General features: G+C 39.9%; 1 protein-coding gene and 1 long non-coding RNA gene across 2 annotated transcripts in view; one reads left to right on the top strand and one right to left on the bottom strand.

The window, feature by feature from the left end:
• Positions 1 to 1004: 1004 nt before the first annotated feature.
• LOC310644656 lies at positions 1005 to 8011 on the bottom strand. The gene is made up of 2 exons (XR_014493332.1): positions 7783 to 8011; positions 1005 to 2028 (listed from the first exon to the last, which is right to left on the bottom strand). It is a non-coding gene; the product is annotated as an uncharacterized lncRNA (long non-coding RNA).
• UBXN11 (UBX domain protein 11) overlaps positions 5711 to 21203 on the top strand; it is a 32804-nt gene continuing 17311 nt past the window's right edge. Inside the window, exons 1-9 of the mRNA XM_083369868.1 lie at positions 5711 to 5846; positions 7063 to 7116; positions 15685 to 15775; positions 16230 to 16267; positions 16933 to 17043; positions 17491 to 17591; positions 18738 to 18792; positions 19167 to 19255; positions 20129 to 20243. Of these exons, the coding sequence (XP_083225994.1) occupies positions 7101 to 7116; positions 15685 to 15775; positions 16230 to 16267; positions 16933 to 17043; positions 17491 to 17591; positions 18738 to 18792; positions 19167 to 19255; positions 20129 to 20243 (616 nt within the window). The 5' untranslated portion in view covers positions 5711 to 5846; positions 7063 to 7100. The remainder of the gene's footprint in view (positions 5847 to 7062; positions 7117 to 15684; positions 15776 to 16229; positions 16268 to 16932; positions 17044 to 17490; positions 17592 to 18737; positions 18793 to 19166; positions 19256 to 20128; positions 20244 to 21203) is intronic.

Here is a 21203-nt window from a genome sequence, read left to right as displayed (position 1 = left end):
GTACTTTTGCATGAAAAAGAACTTGCATGCCTTTGGAATAGAGACCTAGGAATTGCTTGGATCTACAAATAGAAATAAAACCAAACCGGGGAAGGAGATCCTGTAAAATCCTTCTGTCCGGAGCTGAAAAACAGGCAGGACTTTTGCAAAGAATTGCTAAAAGGTATACTGTGGGACTCTCTGCTTGCGAGCATGTCCCTCATCCTGATGAATTCATTTATTTTATGTTCCACATCAGCTTGAAGAGGAGTATTGAGTGAAATGACACAATAGGCACATTTTTATTAACAACCTGGATGAAGGAGTTGAGGAAATGATTATCAGATTTGCTGATGTTGTAAAATTAAGAGGAAGGACCAACACTTTGAAAGAGAAAGAGAATATTCAAAAGGATCCAGTATGGCCAATAGAAACAACAGGATAAAATTTAGCAGGGGAAAAAAATGAAATTCTGCTTCTGGGGTGAAAAAGTATAGGAAGTTGAAGAGAGACCTAGGTCATACATGTGAAAAAGAAACCAGTGTTTTACCAGTGTTTCTTAACTTTGGTAAGTTTAAGATGTGTGGACTTCAACTCCCAGAATTCCTCAGCTAGCTTTGCTTTGCTGCCTGGGGAATTCTGGGAGTTGAAGTCTACACATGTTAAACTTGCCAAGGTTGAGAAAGTAGACTACAGGCTTAATGTGAGCCAATGGAGACACAGCTGCTAAATAAAGCAAATACTCATACGGGATTATAAAGTCCAACTCATAGGATATAGTAGTCTCTTTCCACTCAGCCCAACGTTTTTATCTCCCTATGAGTTGCCTAAAAAAGTTAGAAATTGAGTTTTATAAGGTGAGATCAAAGTGATATATATGCAATGAACTCCATCATCCAGGGTTTCTTCTCGCTTTGCCTTACTTTCTTCAAAGAATTCAGTTATTTTGCACTTCTGTGAAGCTACTAAGCTGCTTTGCCTTGAAGGATTTTCTTAAATAGCCCAGACAATTAAAAAAAGACAGCTTTGCCAGCTAGCAAGAAGCTTTTATTTGAATCAACCTGCGCATACATTACAGAAGGTAACAGCAACCAATTATATAAACCAATTTTTTATCTTGTGCCAATATTTTCACTTTGGGCCGTTTTCTGCAAATGAGCAAATGCAAACATTTTGATTACATTTCACATAAACGTAGATGCAATTACAATCAATGACATTCTGTCAGTTTGGTTACTTCCAGTCTGATGAACAATTGTCCTCTCCTGTCCTGTTAAAAAAAAAGGATGATCTGGTGGATCCACCACACTAGATGTTACTTTACTGTACAAATACTGGTATTCTTGTCTTGAAATGCTGAAGCTTAAGATGAAGCCTCCTGGATAGAGGACTTACTTCTTTCTTTGAGACAAGAGAAGGATTCTCACAAGGCAGATTCATAGAAAAAGATGTAAGCATTTCTCCAGAGGTAACATCATAGTTGGGACACCATCATGGATGAGGCATGATGACGGTATCTGCTTATGTGGCTTATGTCCATTCCTAGACAGCTTCTGCAAAAGAATCTTGTGCCTTTTGTAGGAAAGTAGGATCTGGATTATCTCTCAGGCCACAGGAGATGCATCTGGGATATTTCACAACTCTTCTTCCGCAGATTTCCTTTGAACAATGACAGTCATATATAATAACATTGCATACAGGTGCATGCACTTTAGGACTGACATCAGACATTTTCCTGGCTTTCTTTTCATCTTCCTGTTTAATTGGGTAATGCAATGAAATCGTGGATAGTCCAACATGATGGACTAGTTGCAGCAAGAGCAGGATGCCAGCTGGATTATTAAGCGGTTAGCAATGGGAAGGAACTCCCTTCCTTAAACTTGGGTAGGACCGATGGACCTTCATGTTCTCTCAAAAAGTGAAGCTTCAGGTTCATTACATGTGAGCAAGATGGACCACCATCCACACAAGTGGCAGCAAAAAGAAAAGTGGACCCTCAGAGACCATTATGCCAGAAGAATGAACAGTAGTAGTACTTGGTTTGGACACCTGAAAGAGAAATTGAGAAAGGTGTTTTATTTTGCATCATAGGGTGTCCACAAGCCTGACTTTTATTCACGGACACATGTTCCCATTCACAGAGCTGGAACATACGTTTGTCCTGTATATACCCATGATTTTGACATCTATTTATCCCTCCAGGGTAGAGAGATAGATCTCTGGATCATTCAGAATTGCTTTGGATAGTGAGAGGTGGCATGTAAATTTAAAAAATAAAATAAAAATGAAATAACATATGCACAATAGAAGAACATGGGACATTTATTCCTAAATATTGTTAACATCTATTCCTCCTTCCCTCCCAGCAGTATCTATCATAGTCTAATATGATTACAGAAGCAAAGGCATAAAAAAATCAGTAAAGAATTTTTAATAGGAAATGCAGTGGTACCTTGGTACTCGACTGCTTTGAAACTCATCAAATTTGGTACTTAACGCATTTTGACATGAAAAATTTGTCCCGGTACTCATCATTTGTTTGATACTCAGTGCACAAGCTAGAACTGGTCAGTGTTGGCTGCCTTGTGACTCACTACATTATTCCTTATGGGGAAAAAGTGTTTGGTACTCCTCCCCAAACCAAATAAGCAGGAGTACCGAGGTACCACTGTATATAGAAAGGATACTTTTAAGGGTTCCCTTTTATCCATCCACTCCATTAAGGCTAAAGGTCTAGGTGGGCATTGACTGCAGGACAGATGGCTCCAAACCACAAAGAGGAAGCGGGTGTGCCAGTCAGCTCAGAGCTCATTGTGCATTTTAAGTAAGGTCTGAAAAAGAACATCTAAGTGCATTTTAGCTTCAAAACTCCCTGCACTTCAGACTCTCCAATCGTGAAATTGCATAAAGATCTTCAAAGCAGCTGGATGGGTGAAAAATTGTGGAAAAGGCAGATTGTTGTGTCTCACTCTCGCCCTGGGGCAAATGGCTCCATGAATCTTAACTGGCACCTGAAAATTTACACGATTCCTTTGGGAAGAGGTTTTTTCATGGGGAAAAAGCTGCACAAGGATTGCCTGCTTAAGCCGTTATTTTCCCCCATTTTCTCCATGGCTTGCTCTTCCACAGACCCCCTAAAATTCCCATTGTATTACATTTCTGTTTATACTTTAATAATGCCTCATTTCCCCGCCCCCCCTTCTCCCGGCCCCTGCACCAGTTGTTTAATTTATCAGTTAAACCAGTGCAACTTTTGCAACTGGCAAATTAGCACTTGAAGAAACCTGTTGGTTGTGCTTAAAAAATTATGGTTTCCTGTTCCTGCATAAGAGTGCCTGCTCCTGCATCTTATTTTAGGGGACAGAAAAGGAAATGCAGAAATAGCTGAAAGCAATGTTTTAAGGCACATATCTCCAAGCAAACAAATGTCACCCCAAACCCAGGATTGTAGAATTATTTCGGTTCAAACTGTGAATTAAGTTGAACAGACGTTCTCTAAAATGTTAATAACAACAACAACAACAACAATAATAATAATAATAATAATAATAATAATAATAATAATAATGATGATGATGATGATGATGATGATGATGATGAAGAAGAAGAAGAAGAAGAAGAAGAAGAAGAAGAAGAAGAAGAAGAAGAAGAAGAAGAAGAAGAAGAAGAAGAAGAAGAAGTTGGAAGGGACGTTGGAGGTCATCTAGTCCAACCCCCTGCTCAGGCAGGAAACCTTATACCATTTCAGGCAAATAGCTGTCCAGTCTCTTCTTAAAAACCTCCAGTGTTGGAGCATTCACCACCTCTGGAGGCAGGTTGTTCCACTGGTTAATTGTTCTAGTTAAAAAAGTCATTGAATGAAAAAGAAATGCTGCAATCTCTAACCTCTCTGAAATCAATGAGATTTTGAGAGAGCAAGAGGTATCTAGAGGTAGTGGAAGGTTGCACGATTTTACCTGAATTCTAAAAAAAGTTGGCCAAACTTTAATACAGTAGAAGATTATATAATCTTTGTTGTGAGCATATATGTGATTTAATGCTTGGAAGTTTTAGATTTGGACTCAATTCAAGTGTTAAAGGATAAGTGTTCCACACTCATCAGTCAGATAGCCTTAGAAAATCTTAAGATTGATCTCTTTTGTAGTGATTGGGTTTAGATTCAGCCTAATGTATCTCATAAGGCTGGCAGCAACCCAGTGGAACATAAATATAATAATGATGATGACAATGATAGTTTTTTTAAAAATAGGCAACATTTGGTATAAGGCAGCAGACAGCTAGGATTTAAAACCTTACAAATGTCTCCTTTTGGGCAGCAATATGAATTGGTTTATTTGGACAGAAGTAACTGCTCCATTACGATGCGTGCTTTGCCAACATTGGAGAACGCTGCATTGATTAGATTTAACTCCCAAAATAGTAGCGTTCGGTCAGGTTAGTAAAATTTAGCAGGTCTGGAAGATCAAATCTCAAGGAAAATTGGTCTGCACCTGTTCCTTCCTTCCCATTTTTTAAAGGGCAAAATACAATGGAACCATGCTAGTCCTGATACTGTACTATAAATTAGATACTGCAAGCTATTGACTTTCTAATTTTTAGCCTACCAATAACAGCAACGGAATTTGCTTCTGCTATCCTAATACCAAATGATCAGTTGGGATTTTTTTTTTGAAGAACCCAATAAACACATCTGCTTGTACAAAAAAGAAAAAAACAACAACTCTAATCATGGCTGCTGTGTTTAGCTGATTCTAAAGGAAAATTAGGGACGCGGTGGCTCAGTGGGTTAGGACACTGAGCTTGTTGATCAGATGATCGGCAGTTTGGCGGGTTGAATTCCGAGTGCCGCATAACAGAGCGAGCGCCTGTTACTCGTCCCAGCTTCTGCCAACCTAGCAGTTCGAAAGCACGTAAAAATGCAAGTAGAAAAATAGGGACCACTACGGTGGGTAGGTAACAGCGTTCAGTGTGCCTTTGGCATCTAGTCATGCCAGCCACATGACCACAGAGACATCCTCGGACAAGCGCTGACTCTTCGGCTTTGAAACAGAGATGAGCACCGGCCCCTAGAGTTGGGAACGATTAGCACGCATGTGCGGGGGAACCTTTACCTTTTACCTTTAAAGGAAAATTAAGCAACTGAAAACATTTGAATCATTTATAGAGATATCTCTTAATTTTAAAAAAGATCTTTATAAAGAACGTTTTTTTGGTCCAATTGCTCACAAAAGTAACTGAGCTCAGAATAGAGAACTGTGCCTATGATTAAGAGAGCACATGGGTTGGGTATTCTTAGATATTGCCTATCACAGTTTGTAGTCTGTAATGCTTAAATCTTTTTATTAAACAATCCAGGTAGCTTATAAAAAAGGTGGAAATAATATCCATTAGTGTAAAATCATTGTTCCAAGTTTAATTAATCCTAGTAGATAAGCAATGCTTGGTTGTCTTACAACAGCCGAGGCATATCAAGAGAAGATTGCAATGACCTTGTGCATGAGGAGTAATCTTAATAAAGATAATACTATGGAAACTATACTATGATATAAGATCCATAATGCAATAATCACCGTGCGTTTAGATATAAACAGGTAAATAATCTGAGAAAAGCCAAATGAAAAAAATGGGAAATGGATGTGTTTGTTGCAGAAGGGAACAGAGAACCTTACACAATTTTAAATGAAATAATGTAAAGAGGGAGCTGACATGCCTTGCACCCATCTGCTTAAGTTGAACATTGAAGTGGAGAAAGAATAGGGCAGCCGAGTGCCTGAGTCTGCAGTGCCTAACGGTGCAGCCACAAAAGAAAGAAAACTGAAGCGGCAACGGTGGCAACTGTCTTCAGTTGTCATTCTTCCTGTCCTTCTGTAAGTTTGAAAGTTTGTTATCACATCGTGATATGTTTTACTTTAATATAGCATAGCTGCCAATACAATAAGACAGAGTAACAAAGTTGGAAGGTCCTTGCAGGTCTTCTAGTTAGTAGTCCAACCCCCTCCTCAAGCAGGAGACCCTATGTCATTCCAGACAGATGGCTGTCCAGTCTCTTCTTGAATATCTCCAATGATGGAGCACCCACAACTTCCGAAGGCAAGCCTTTCCACTGGTTAATTGTTCTAACTGTCAGGAAATTTCTCCTTAGTTCTAGATTGCTTCTCACCTTGGTTAGTTTCCATCCATTGTTTCTTGTCTTGCCTTCAGATGCTTTGGAAAATAGGGCAGAGGGTGCAAACTTTTCACCTTACACAGAATTCTCCAAAGCCTTTGATGCCCTAATGTGTTCCTATCTCACATGAAGCACTAAAATGATAGGGCACATATGCTCAATGCCTTAACTTGAATGGGATGTGAAACAGCCCTAGATAGTTGAATTTGCGCTTGGTAAAGTCAAAATAATTGCCAAGTACTCAACTAGACTAAGCCTCCAACCATTGGAATGACCACTATACAGCAGCAAAGAACTAGAGGGGAAAACCCCTATTGTAGTAGATTTCTGCTACCCAATTTGGAAAGCCTTGATAGGTACAGTCTGCTTGTAAAAACCAACTAGGAAGGGTGCTCTAAACCAGTGGCCCCCAACCTTTTGGCCACCAGGGACCAGTTCCGTGGAGAGAGGTTTTTCCATGGACTGGAGCAGGCATGTTTTCATGTGCTGCTTGCTTCACTTATTTGCACAGCCTGGCATGTTGCAGCCTGGTGCTGATCCACAGACTGGGGGTTGGGGACCCCTGCTCTAAACCGCCCATGGAGGACAGACATAGAAAAGAGGAAGGAGAAGCAGAAAAGTTGGGCAAGAAGGAAGGGAGCAGTCCAAATGGGAGAATACAATTTGATGCATTTGCAAATAATAATAATAATAATAATAATAATAATAATAATAATAATAATAATAATAATAATAATAATAATAATAATAATAATAATATAGGATTCCTTCTGGAAACTGGAATGAAATTGTGCCATTTTTTTCAACTGACTGTGGTAATTATCTTTGATGAATCACCTCATTTGTAATATGCTTCAGAAGATTACACTACTTCATCTACAAACATTGAATAGTTTTTTTTCTCCTGAAAAAAACAGAAGCAGAAGGAGTTTTCAATGGCCAAATAGCAATCTCAATGGGATGGAAGACAGGTTGGTAACATCTTTCTGTCCATCTGTCCATCTATTTCTATCTCTGTCTATCTCTCATCTCTCTCTCTCTCTCTCTCTCTCTCTCTCTCTCTCTCTCTCTCTCTCTCTCTCTCTCTCTCTCTCTTCTATCATCTACCTAATCTTAAATAAAAAATACAGTTATGTCAGTACAAACCACAACATGGCATGTATTGGAATTGCTGCTTGGGGTTATGAATAATTTGGATGCTGTTCTTTAAAATCAGTTTTGAAGCACATGCCCTTTCAATTACATTCCCAGGGCTTTTTTTCTCATAGAACGCTCAGAACGGAGTTCCGGCACCTTTTTTTGGATGGAACCTTGTATGGTAGGCAAGGAGGGTTGTATGACATGTGTGAGTTCAGGCACCTTTTTCTGTTACAAAAAAAGCACTGTACATTCCTATACAATTTTTATCAGCAAATCAGCAAATTTAGGAATTTTCATTATTAGTAGAAACCCACTAATGCCAATTATGAGGCATAAACTGTAGAGGACTTATGGATTATTACTTAGAAATGAGTTCTTCCATGTTTAGCAGAATGTCTAAGAAATACATCCCTTACTGAAAACCCGTACCCAGTTCACAAACACATACTTCAATAAAATGCTGCTGTTTGAGAAAAGCAGATTCTAATTTGACTCACCGATTCAATTGGTTTAACTTCAGGTGCAGATTTACCTTTGTCTTCAGGTGAATTACCTTGGTCATTAGCCATAACCAGACTCATCAAGAGAATGGCGCCAAGAAGCAAAGTGGCCTTCATGGTTAAATTCTCAAGACTGGAGTGTCTAGGAAAATCAACTTCTTAGAAGAGATGCAGAAGGTCTTCTGCTCAGGCTGGCAAAAGCAGAAGGAACTCACCCATCACAACCACCTTCTTCTGATTTGCTTTTGTGTGGGTGACGATGGGTGGGGATTATGATGGTTGGTCCTTTGACACATCCAGAGTTTATCTGCTTGCCTAGAAGACTATAGCTGCAATAGGTGGGCTCGCTGAAGTGCATTCAAGGGACAGCAAACCTTTGATGAGTCACAGGACATTTTGTAAATCTTACTGCCTGAAAGGGGGGATTTGCAGGCATGACAACTGTCATTTATTAAAATAGACCCCTTCTCCTTCTTCTCTTCCTCTTCCTCTAAATGAATATGACAGTGTAATGAACCAGTGATTTCACTCTAGTTAAGTTTTGCAAACGGACATGGTGGCTCAGTGGGTTAGGACATTAGGCCTGTCGATCAGAAGGTCTACTGTCCTCGAGTAGAATGTCAAGTAATTGGAGCTCAGCAGTTTTGGCCTGGGGAAGGAAAGGAATGTTCTAAGGCTCACCTTCACAAGGACAACAGAGGCCAGAATAGCACAAGCATTTGGAGTGGCTTTTAAATGGTTTGCTAGATCCCTTTCGAGAGAGACAAGGGCCCACCACCATCACAAAGTTGTCACAAAATGTTTTGGTCCCTTGAGCAGCAAAACACCGTTATATTAATAACCTTCCAGTTACAAACCCTTCTCCCTTGAGGTAAGTATTAATTTTATTCATTGTATTTCTAATGCATCGGAGAGCCAAAGGCATCTGGCCAGATTCCAAAAGGATTTAAACTACTGAAATTTCCTGAAGTTTTAAAAGGAAAAATAAATAAATAAAAGTCCACTCAAAAACAGCACAGGAAACATAAAATCTACTGTTCCAGAGCGGATCATTCTCTTACATTATTAAGCCTTAGAAATACATAAAAGGGGACTGTCTTTCCCTGGAGTAAAAAGACATTATTATGGGAATCAGAGGGATGCGGTGGCTCAGTGGGTTAGGACACTGAGCTTGTCGATCAGAAGGTCGGCAGTTTGGCGGGTCGAATCCCAAGTACCGCATAGCAGAGTGAGCGCCTGTTACTCATCCCAGCTTCTGCCAACCTAGAAGTTCGAAAGCACGTAAAAATGCAAGTAGAAAAATAGAGACCACTACGGTGGGAAGGTAACAGCGTTCCGTGTGCCTTTGGCGTCTATTCATGCTGTCCACATGACCATGGAGACGTCCTCGGACAAGCACTGGCTCTTCAGCTTTGAAACGGAGATGAGCACCGGCCCCTAGAGTCGGAAACGACTAGCACGCATGTGCGGGGGAACCTTTACCTTTACCTTTAAGTTTTGCAAAAAAAAAACAACGCCTAACATTTAGCCGCTTGTGTCATTGCACCAAGAGCTCTCATTTCAATCAATGTGACAACTGCACTTAGACATATATACCTCTTCATAGTGCTTTACAGCCCTCTCCAAGTGGTTTAAAGAGTCAGCATTTTGCCCCCAACAATTTGGGTCCTCATTTTACTAACCTCGAAAGGATGGAAGGCTGAATCAAGCCTGCAGTACTGCTTTCTAACCACTGTGCCACCATGACTCTTTATGATAGTTGCAGTCTCCTGGATTTATTTATGATAGTTGCAGTCTCCTGAGGTCATGAATTTCCCAGCTGGCTTCCAACAAGCAAAGTGAAAGAAGGGAGCTGGATTAGCTTAACAACAGCATGATTTACTTAACAGAATAACAGAGTAAGAAAGAACCTTGGAAGTCTTCTAGTCAAATCCCCTGCTCAACCAGGAGACCATATACCAGTGACGGCGGACCTTTCAGAGACTGAGTGCCCAAACTGCAACCCAAACCTCACTTATGTATTGTCGGGTGCCGGGTGGGTGTGGCCCATTGGGTGGGTGTGGCCCATTGGGTGGGCGTGGCTATGGTGGTAATGGCAGACTGGGTGGGACTAAAATGTTCAATCAATCAATTCCAACTTTGCGAGATCTTTCTTTTAACCGCGAGAAGTTGAAATTGATTGATTGATTGAACCTTTTTTTTTTGCACACGGCGGCGGAGCCTAAAGCAAAAAGGTTTTATAAAGCCCAGCTGAAGGCCTAGGACTGGGGCAACAGCACGCATGCCCACAGAGAGGGCTCTGCGTGCCATCTGTGGCATGCGTGCCATAGGCTCACCACCACGGCCATATACTATTTCAGATAAATAGCTGCCAATCTCTCCTTAAGAACTTCCAGTGATGGAGCACCCACAGCTTCTGGAGGCAAGCTGTTCCACTGAGAAATTGTTCTGCCTGAAAAGTTCTCAACTGCAACAACTGCAGTGATTCCACTTAACAACCATGGCAAAAATGGTCATGAAATCAGGTGCAACTCACTTAACACCCCCCCTTCCTTAGCAACAGAAATTCTGATTCCAATTATGGTCATAAGTTGAGGACTATCTATAGTCTGTCTTCATCCTTTAAACTGGCCTATTGACCTCAAGTATAGCAGAATCTGTCAAATGACAACCAGTTAACTTTTACAGGTGGAAGAAGGGAAAGGACTCTGCCTTTCTCTTGGCTTTAAGCTGCAAAGTATCTTGGGAGAATCCTGTATGCTATGAGGTTAGTAATAGTAATAATAATAACAATAACAATAATAATAACGTTGGAAGGGACCTTGGAGGTTGTTGTGTAGTGAGTTCTTCGCGCAGGAAAGAAGACGAGGCAAGTGAGTTTAACAAAGCTCATGGTTTATTGCTTGCAGGATCTGAACTGAGAATTGGGCTGCAGCTTGCAGCAATTTATAGCCTGGCCCCTAGGTGGCAGCCAATAGATTTAAAGTAATCCATTGCCGCCTAGGGGCAGCCAATAGCAGCATTGGAGACCTGGAGTCTGGGTTGCTGGAGAGCCTAGCTGCTCCAGCTAACCATGTGGTCTTACACTTGACCCCAATACATAACAGAGGTCATCTAGTGCAACCCCCTGCTCAGGCAGGAAACCCTATACCATTTCAGACAAATGGCTGTCCAGTTGCATGCTTGTAAGATGGAAGACTCCAAAGTCATTGCCTTTTGCAGACGCAAGAGCTGCTTGATTATTATATAGGAAAAATGTGAGTCATGTAGATCAAATTAGCATCCTAGCTTGTATGTAGATTTGAGAAATGGAAATTGAATATGTTGATCTCAAAAAGGCAAACCAAAACAATTTCTCCCTATTCTCTATGGAGCACATGTAGCAGAAAGGACATTCTAACAATATTTGACTTTCTTGATGGAATTAATATTTGAAACAGGATGTCAGTCATGATATATCTATTGAAAATTACCATGTGTTTTAAGATAAATCTGATTGGAAACATTAAATATATATGCATTTATGCTTAGATGCTTATATTGAATTATGTTTTAAATACTTATCCTAGTGAAGCTGTTAGTGATTTTTTCTTGTTCCCCAGCATGTTATGATTTTCTATAGATTTTGGATATATTGACATGGTAATTAACTTAATCACCTCCATGCATACAGAATAAAATAATTTGGATGGGGGGATAGGATTTATGGAAACCTCTTATTTGTTTGCAAAAATAAATCTCCTGGTTGCTGTTTTTTCTGTTATTCAGTGTGCATGTGCTAATGCTTAGACTGCCAAAGTGGCAGACCATATGATTACAGTAAGACTATGCATTCTTCAAAAATGATCAGAAGAGTTTCTTCAGAATGCAAAGGGTGTGAATGCAGTACCTCTTCAAAGCGGGTGCTTTTTTCAAGCTTCCACAAAAAAAAACACGGATGTGTTGATATATGCACATATTAATAGCTACAGATACTTTAAACAAGTGCTTGTGTAAGGCTTCTGCAGATAACAGAGGAAATAATCTGAACAATTTTCAAAGCATGCACCACTCTACTGATATTGACTGTAAATTGGGAGGGACCAATAAACCTGAAAAATGGTTACAGCTTCTGTAATGTATAGCAGAGTCTATGCTACCTTCAGAGCCTTTTAGTACCAAGAATTGGAAAATGCCAACAGGAAGTTTACATTTGCCTAACTTGCTTGGGGTTTTCCCCAAGACACTTAACTGATCACTGGCAATGCTAGGTTAGATGGGGCTTGTTTGATTTAGCAGAATCTTCTCATTTTCTTCTTCTTCTTTTGTCCTTTCACGCAGTTATTGCATATAGACATGCTAAAGAAAATTGCCCTAATAAAGTGAATTTCAGTTTCATCTATCTCTGTGCTATTCAAAAGTCAGTGAGTTAGAAGCAGCAGCCAAAATCTTCCTTGAAAAGAAACCCTTGTTTTACAGCATTGCAGAGAAAATACAAACGTTTGCACAAGGTCAGTTGAAAGGCGAAGGAGGATTTTTACAAACCACAATGCCTAGATTTATATAAATCCATAATTATGTTTATGGCATAGTACATTAGGTGAATACGCTCAAAATATGTGGCTTTTAGCATTATCACAGATAGGCAGTTTGGGCTTTCCAGATATTTGGTATTGCATGGGGCAAGCTGATTGAGATTAATGAGAATTGGAGTCCCTGGACAGCCAAGAAAACAAACCAATGGATCAATGGACAAATCAGAGTTGTTACTCCAGGCACACATAAGCAGGCTACTTCAGAAGAGCCAACTCTCTGGAAAATGGTCCGATGCTGGGAAAGGTAGAAGGAAAGAGAAGAGGTCGGCCAGTAGCAAAGTGCAGAGGGGGCGCTGCTGGAAAAACTGAAGGACCACGTTAAATACATACAGTCATAAAAAGGTCTATCTTTAGAGTCTCCAATTGATGGTAGACCTATCCATTTATGGCATATACTGCAAAGACCCATCTGTATAATGATGGGAAAAGTGGATGGAAAGAATAAGACGACCAGCAGCAAGGTGGAGGCGCTCAATGGGAACACCTTTGAAAGACTGAAGGATCACCTTGGGGAAAGATGGTCTTGGAGTAGTCCTCCAAGGTCCCTTCCAGCTCTATTCAGTTCTGTTCTGTTCTATCCACGTGCTTGCTAAGAGTCAACAATTATTTGATGGCATATTATCCATCTACTCCAGGGGTCTTCAAACTTGGCCCTTTTATGACTTGTGGACTTCAACTCCCAGAATTCCTCAGCCAGGCACGCCTGCTGGGGAATTCTGGGAGTTGAAGTCCACAAGTCATAAAAGGGCCAAGTTTGAAGACACTTGATCTACTCCATCCATCTACTCCATCCATTCATCCGGAAGGAGACAGATCGCGTCCGAGGCTGCATTGATTTCTCTCTCTCCTCTGAAAACAATGCCAAATAACCATGGAAATGTAAGCGGTGCGAGAGATGGAGACTCCGTTGCCACAACTCTACCCGGCCTCTGCAAAAATAAATACAAAAAAGTCCGGCTGAAAAGGGATCAAGTTAGGCGGCTGACCGAGCTTGGAATGTTGGGAAATGTAGTCTCGGGAGCTCACGCTGGGGAGGTAGCCTAGACAACCGCCGGTAAACAAGATGGCGGCGCCTGTCTGAAGCCTCCGAAGGGGTCGGTGAGTGCACGCTGGGAGCGGGCGCGCTCCCTCCCCCGCCCCGTATATTCCCACCTGAAAAGGTTGCCTCATTCCGGCGAAGGGCCTCCAGAAAAATCCCCGGTGCCCCCCAAAACTAGCAGGGCACGTTGGTTCTCCTCCTAGCGAGGCGGTTTCCCCTGAGCTCGGTGGGGCTGCAGTGGGGGAGAGGCTGCAGTTGGTGGGGCCTCCCCCCCACTTGGTCCTGCAGCTCACCAGTTGCACCCCAAGCCTGTTTTGCAAGGAAGGGTTGGCTTCACACCATGTGTAAACCTGGATGATCAAAATTGGGTGGACTGTTTGTTTATTTGTTTGATTTTTATAGCTTCCCCCCTCATTTTTACAGGTAGTCCTCGATGTATAACAATTCATTTAGTGACTGCTCAAAGTTACAATGGCACTGAAAAAAAAGTGACTTATGACCGTTTTTCACACTTACAACTGTTGCAAGCATCCCTATGGACACGTGATCAACATTCAGATACTGGGCAACTGACTCATATTTATGACGGTTGCAGTGTCCTGGGGTTATGTGATCATCTTTTGTGACCTTCTGACAAGCAAAATCAACGGGGAAGCCAGATTCATTTAACAGCCAGGTTACTAACTTAACAACTGCAGTGGTTCATTTAACTACTGTGACAAGAAATGTCGTAAAATGGGGCAAAATTCACTTAGCAAGTGTTTTGCTTAGCAACAAAAATTTTGGGCTCAACTGTGGTCGTACGTTGAGGATTACCTGTACCTTACTCTAGGCAGCTGCTCCAGTTCGACCAACAAGGGCAAAGAAAGTAGCTAAACTTAAATATTTACATGTTTATGAATGAAATACTTATTACTCTTAAACAGGGTAAATGTATATCCAAAAAGTATTTCCTCTATTCTGCTGTAGTTCTTCATAATGAGCCTCTTCTTTTTGGAGTTGCCTTTGAAATGAACCTTCCTCTCTCTATCATGCACCAAGAATTAGTCTAAAATCCCAACAGCAACTGCATGTGCACTTAGCCTTGCACTGTCTGAATTTTGGCTCACATTAAATGTGATCTAGTATCAATTTATAAATCACACTAAATCAAATTTCACACTATTTGAACTTGCACTATAATCATGACCTGCCTGTAAATGAAATATATAAAATAAATTATCATTATTATAATTATTCATACAACCAGGAAATGGGCTGATGCCCTGGGTCACAGGCTTGGGCATGAAACCAAGTTTTCAAGACCATGTGAAAAGGCAACAGGGATAGGGTTCTCATAAAACATAACCTTGACTTTACAAGGTTCAGACCATGGCTGGGTCCCTGGAAGCATGTGCTGAAGCTTAAATTCCCCCATGTCTTTCTCATCTAGCCTAAGAAATTGTCTGAATCCAGCCACGGCGTCCCCCTGGTCTTAATAGGGAGCTTCACCTCAGGATAAGGATTTTGAATAAGGCTGATCTGGCCTTCTCCTCTGGGAGCTCTTTAGAGAGGTGTTGGATCATGGGAGCCTGTGGAAGTTGAGGTCCCACCTTTGGCACGTGCAAGGATGGGGAGCGTTGTATTCAGCTGCAGTCCCATGCGAGAGTAAGTCATAATGTCTTCAAGAAAGGCCATGCAGCTTGCTTAAGTTTGGTGCTGAGCGGATAATTTAACTTCTGAATGTGTGGATGGATTGCACTGTAATTTATTTCTTATGTGAACTGGAATGGCCTTCCACATTCCAATATTCTCCAAATGTGTTGGAATTCAACATCCATCATTCACAGCCAACATAGTCAATAATGATCTAAGGCAGGGGTAGGCAACCTTGGCTCTTTTATGACTTGTGGACTTCAACTCCCAGAATTCCTGAACCAGCTCAGGAATTCTGGGAGTTGAAGTCCACAAGTCATAAAAGAGCCAAGGTTGCCTACCCCTGATCTAAAGGATGATGGGAGCTGTAGGAGCTGCCAAACTAGCAAAAGCAGGAATCAAGTCTACCGCTCAGTGGGCTGATACTGCTTCAAACAGAATATTGCTCATGTTTATCTTCTGCAGGGACAATTATACTTCAGGACTGCCTGGCACTACTGTTAATTCCTTTGCATTCCAGTGTGTATTCATGTGTTGTAATCATGATAATCGTTCCCCTGAGGATATTTTTTGCTGTTTTGAGCAAATGGAGTATAATGTTACACGATGGTCTCCGAAAGTAAAACATTTTAACTTCTTTTCTCCACCTAGGAATTAAAACTGTGTTCAAGAAAAAAATGTCATCTCCTTTCTCTTCTCTCAGCAAGATTCGTAGAATGCCACTTCAGTTGCAGCCAACACAGTAAGTGAGGGCTTATTGGAGGAAACCGTCTACATCTGTGGTAGAAAAAAAATCCCATATTTTGGCTTCCAATATCACAACAATCTCTCTTTTGAATGAATAAAATGGCCCTTAAGCTTATTCCAGTGGTGAGAGCATTACAAAGGAGAGATCATTAAATGTTTCTAATACACTTAGTTTTATTCAGTTTTACCACAGTTTGCAACTTATTAGCCATGACGTTTTATATCTCTGTTTCTTCCTATTTTAATGTTACGTATTCATACAGGAAATCCTAAACTCTTGTTTGAATTATGTGTATGCTCTAACTTTTTTTTTTTAAAAAAAGAACTAAAATATTCCAAAGAATAATTTGTATGGCAAATGTGATATACAGTATTTGACAGGATAATTTGAATGAATTTCTTCTATTTTTTTAACAAAATTGTTTTTCCTATTTGTTTCTGGTTTTTAGGAAAAAGGCAGTACCACGCCAGATAAATATCCAGAATGGTAAATTAACAAAGATTCCTTTTATTTTAAATACTGCTTGTAAACATTGTAAGCTACTCTTATAGTTTTAATGATCCATAGGAATATTTTCACACCCCATAAAAATTCATAAAAATTGCTTGTGTTTAAATACCATATTGTTAATGTTACATATTTCTATAAAGATTTTAAAAATCGACTAGCAAACAAACTATGCTATGAAAATAATCTTTGGGGCGTATATAGGAAATATGCAACTAAGAAAGTTCTGCTTGATCTGACCAGTTGATTTGATCTGATTGTCTATTACAGCCATATAGATGACAATTAGCAAGAGGAAAAAAAATGGTAGATGCAATTAATCAATACGGTTTTATGTGTTACACAGTTAATGTTGTTTTAGTGTATTACCCAGTTGTCCTGGAAAATAAAAATCAGTCTTCCACTTATCAGTCAGTGTGGATAAATGATACAATTGATACCATGTGGCAATGGATATTTCTTTCTAAACAGTGGGGTCCTTGGTACTTTCTGAGCTTGATTGTCTTCTTGCAGGCATTTCGTTACCCAACAAAATAACATCATCAGTGCTAGAAGAGTGTGGGGTTTGCTCGCTCTCTAAACAAGCAGGATAAAGAGAACGCCCTAGGCTTGCTCTTGATAATAGTTTATCCTTTGATTCACAGAAGATGAAGCTGCTATGATGGATGAAATTCTAGGGCCAGGAGCTCAAATTCCAGTCCAAATTAATTTGCCTTCTTGCTCAAATGGAGCTACAGCACAATCAACCATGCATGGTATGAGTCCAAGAATTGGACATAGAATTATATAACTGTACTGGATAATGCTAAGCATTTACATTTAGTCACAGAGTCTCGCTTTGCAATGGATAAGAGTAAACTTTAAATCATAATTCACTGTCTAGTTTAAATAGCTGACTCAGAGTTAATGAGTCCTGGGTTCTTATGCTAAGAATACTTTGTGGTTCCTTATAGATTTGGACCAGAATTTGGATTCCTAAAAACCTCAGTTTGGGGTATATTAAAAAAGCCACAATAAACAGCCCCTCTTCCCCAACTCAGATTGCTTCTCCTCATGAAAAGTGAACATACAGTACAGGCAACATAGCAAGTCTTCTGGAACTATGCCCCATTTTTGAACAATACAAACTGCCCTTAAACCGATTGTCAGTATGAAGGTTCATCTCCAATTGCCCTCACATTCTGCTGATTTTGCATCTTCAGGGAATGCTCCGACTGATATGGAGTTGATGACTTCTATGATGCAAAAGATTGCTTCTTTGGAGCAGAAAGTCAGGAGCCAAGCACAAGCCATCCAAGAGAAGGTGACAACACAACCAGTGCAGGAATTGCCCTTCAACTATTCGTAACAGTTCAGACTGGAAACGGTTGAAATGTTGTTAAGATTTCACTTACCATTTTGTTATTTTTAATTTTTTATGCTATTTTTAAAAAAATCTCATTAGGCGTATACCGGATAAACAGCAAAATTAAGTAGAATCATAATTACAATAAAAATAGTATAAAACAAGTAATATATTAAGATCAAAACAACGCATTGGAAGAGACCAGACAGTAATAAATGTAGAGAGTTTGGCACAAGATATGCAATAAAAAAAAACTTGTGTGCTAAAAGGGCATTACTCTATAGATGCTGTTACATTGGTATGTTTGGGGTTAATACTCAGAAACGTTTCCTTTGACAAAGCACTCAGGGAAGATTGCAGTCATAAAACCTGAATAGATATACTTGAAAAGAAGTACAGGTAGTTCCTTGACTTATGACTAATTGGGACCAGAAATTTGGTTTTATGTTGTTATGGTTACAAGTTGAGGCACTACATTTTCTGATTTTGTTTGCAGTAGTTATTAAGCAAACAAGGTGATTGTTAAATGAATGGGGGGGCGGTTGTTAAACAAATATGGGGGTTGTTAAACAAGTCAGGCAGTTGTTAAGCAAAGCCATTCTTTGAATGGGCATTTTTCCCCATAAACGGGCAAAAAAACATCATGAATCAGTCACATTACCATGGAATGCCATGCCTGGTTTGAAAGCTTCTGTAGAAGAGCAGGCAGGACAAGGGGGTAGAGATAAAACATGTCATTAGCTTAGAATCTTTATGTATCCACAAACGCTCCAAGTCCGGCCTCCCCTTGAATTTCTTTGACCCTTCTTGAGCACCAATTTAGTGTGGGCCATTAGTTGACTAGAGTCTTGTGTGTAGGCTTGAACAAATCTTTTGCGCTGCAACTTAATGTATGGTTCTGATCCTTTGTGCTGTCAGAGGGAATAGAAATAGTCAAGGATAGGAGAATTTTTTCCAATGTCGATAATGAAGTTGAAAACATAAGGGGACTATTGTACTTTCCAAGTTTTAGAAAATTGTCTGGCTGTATATCTACAATAATGAAGTTGAGTTTGTATTAATAGAAAATGCAACTTGCTCTGGCTTTTGCTTTTGGGCTGGCAGAATCAGAAGATCAGAGAACTTGAGGAGCAGATCAAAACCCTTCAGAAGAGAACAGGTAACATATCAGAGTACCCTTCCTTTTGTTTTAGTCCTCAACAGCAGGCAATGAGAATGCCTTGGTAAAGATGGGAAATGCGAAACAAAAGACCATATTTCATCCTTAGCATTAATAGAGAGATAAAATCTATCTTTGCAGACTTTGCAGACTATTAAGATCTGAAACTGATGAAATGTGGAAAAATAATATGAAAGATATATATATATCCCAAAGTAAAATTTGTTTGATTTTCTGTTCTGAATCAGTACATTTATTGATAGGAGAGCTCCCCCTTTTTTGTGGTTTTTCTTTTTCGTTTGGTATAGTTTGATATTTAAAAAAAAAAGAAAAAGAAAAAGGAACTCCAAATTCTTTTTCTTCTCTCCCTATAGAAAAAAGTCAAACTTCATCAAGGACAAACCGAGTTGAGGAACTGGAAATGTTATGCCTTCAGCTGCAACGTCAGGTTTGGGAAATGGAGGTTAGCTACTTAATGGAAAGAAATAAAAAATTTCCTTTTTTCTCTAGGTATCTGAGCTTTTTCATGCATTCAAGGAAAACTGACAGTTGTTGAACTGGAAAACTAGTTTGTCTATTGCAAGCAATAGTGGAAAGGAGATGGGAAACACACACACACACACACACACACACACACACACAGAGCTACCAAAGTGGTTTCATGTGGCCCGCGAAGCCATCCTGGAAACAGTGAGGGAACGGCCCCCACTGCCTTGTCCCTGGCCCAGAGACCCTCCTTCTGCCAGAGACCCTCAGATCTGTCCCACTCCTGCCCAGGCCCCCATAGGCACCCTTCATGCGAACGATGTAGAGCTGGCCATGCCCACCCAGTAGGCCATATGCACTCTAGCCACGCCCACCCAGTAGGCCACACCCACCCTGGCCATACCCACCCGGCCCCCTGAGGGCAACCGCAATGCTGATGTGGCCCTCAATGAAATTGAGTTTGACACCCCTGCTCTAGGCAGTAGACTTTGCATCTGTCGAGGTGGCTTTGTATCAGGACTTTCTTCCCAAACATTTTAAAATGTATTAAAATTCCAAGTTTCTGTTCCATCGAGGCCTGCTTTGCGAAATTCATACCTCTAGTTATAATGGCCTTAGTTGACCTGCTGGAAAATGAGTAATTTTAAATTTTAACAATCTTCGTTTTACTATTCCATCTTGGAATGTACATATTTTGTCATTGCAGATAAAGATTAATATACCAATTAATAAATACTATCTTGGAATGTACATATTTTGTCATTGCAGATAAAGATTAATATACCAATTAATAAATACTATCAATTTTCTTGCCATCCCCTCTACATTTTCTATTCACTTTCCCATATAGCGGTTTCTGAATGACTATGGATTGATCTGGGTTGGAGAAGACCCAGATTCTTTGAGGGATCTGGAGTCCCTAGAAGAAGAAGAGAGTCCAACATCAAGGACTTTCTGGAAACCAGGTTAGCTGGAAGGAATGACTGTCTTTTTTTAAGAAGCATAAAAATATATTTCATCTTTTATTTTAGTCTCATTTTCTTCTCCCCTTTCTCTATTGCTTTTTATGAATAATGAAAGATATATTATCAGTTTCTTGGAAGAGGAAATAGTCTTCTTTTCCTTTGCAAAACTTTATAAAATAGCTATGTATTTTGATCACTTCTCCCTGTCAATATTCATTATTTAATCCTGCTGATATGTCTATGAAGATTCTTAATCATCCAGATTATGGTTGTCCCAAAGGTGTTTTCAAAAAGCAACTGGACTTTCTTGGGGGTCTTTCCTGAAGACATTTCACTTCTCATTCAAGAAGCTTCTGACTGAATGTTGTCCCCACCATTCAGTCAGAACTGAAGAAGCTTCTTGGATGAGAAGTGAAACACCTTCAAGGAAAAACAAAAACCAAGAAAGTCCAGTTGCTTTTTGAAAAGCACCTTTCGGACAATCCTGCTGATAGACCTGTGGTAACAAATACCGTAATAAGATTTTCAGGTGGGTCTTGGAAGAAAGCTTTTATTGACTGCTCCTATCGAAGCCGATTTGTTTTATATACTAGGAAACAAAAATTGCCCTTTTTAGTCCTCGGGAAATTGTTCCACTCATTCTTCTATTCAGATGAGTTTGAAAATTCTATCAAATTCCTGAATATTAAATATTTTATTTTTGATGTTTATAATTCAATTGAATGTTGTGATTATTTTAATTATAGAATTTTAATTATATTACAGATCCTTTGGAGGAGGCTTTGCAGTGAGAATTACTGTAAAAATTTAAAAGAGATTTTAAAAACATATCTTTGTATTGAGACTGTACTATATATCTCTCCCTAGCCAGGGGCGGGGGGGGGGGGGGGAAATCACTATACCTGTAGCATGTGATGAGAAACCTATTAGATAAAACAATGCCTTTGTTACAGAAATGCA

This window comes from Vipera ursinii (assembly GCF_947247035.1).
Source record: "Vipera ursinii genome assembly, chromosome: 9".
Taxonomy (NCBI): domain Eukaryota; kingdom Metazoa; phylum Chordata; class Lepidosauria; order Squamata; family Viperidae; genus Vipera; species Vipera ursinii.
Note: the sequence above shows the minus strand (reverse complement) of the source record. Positions and strands in the feature narration are given on the sequence as shown.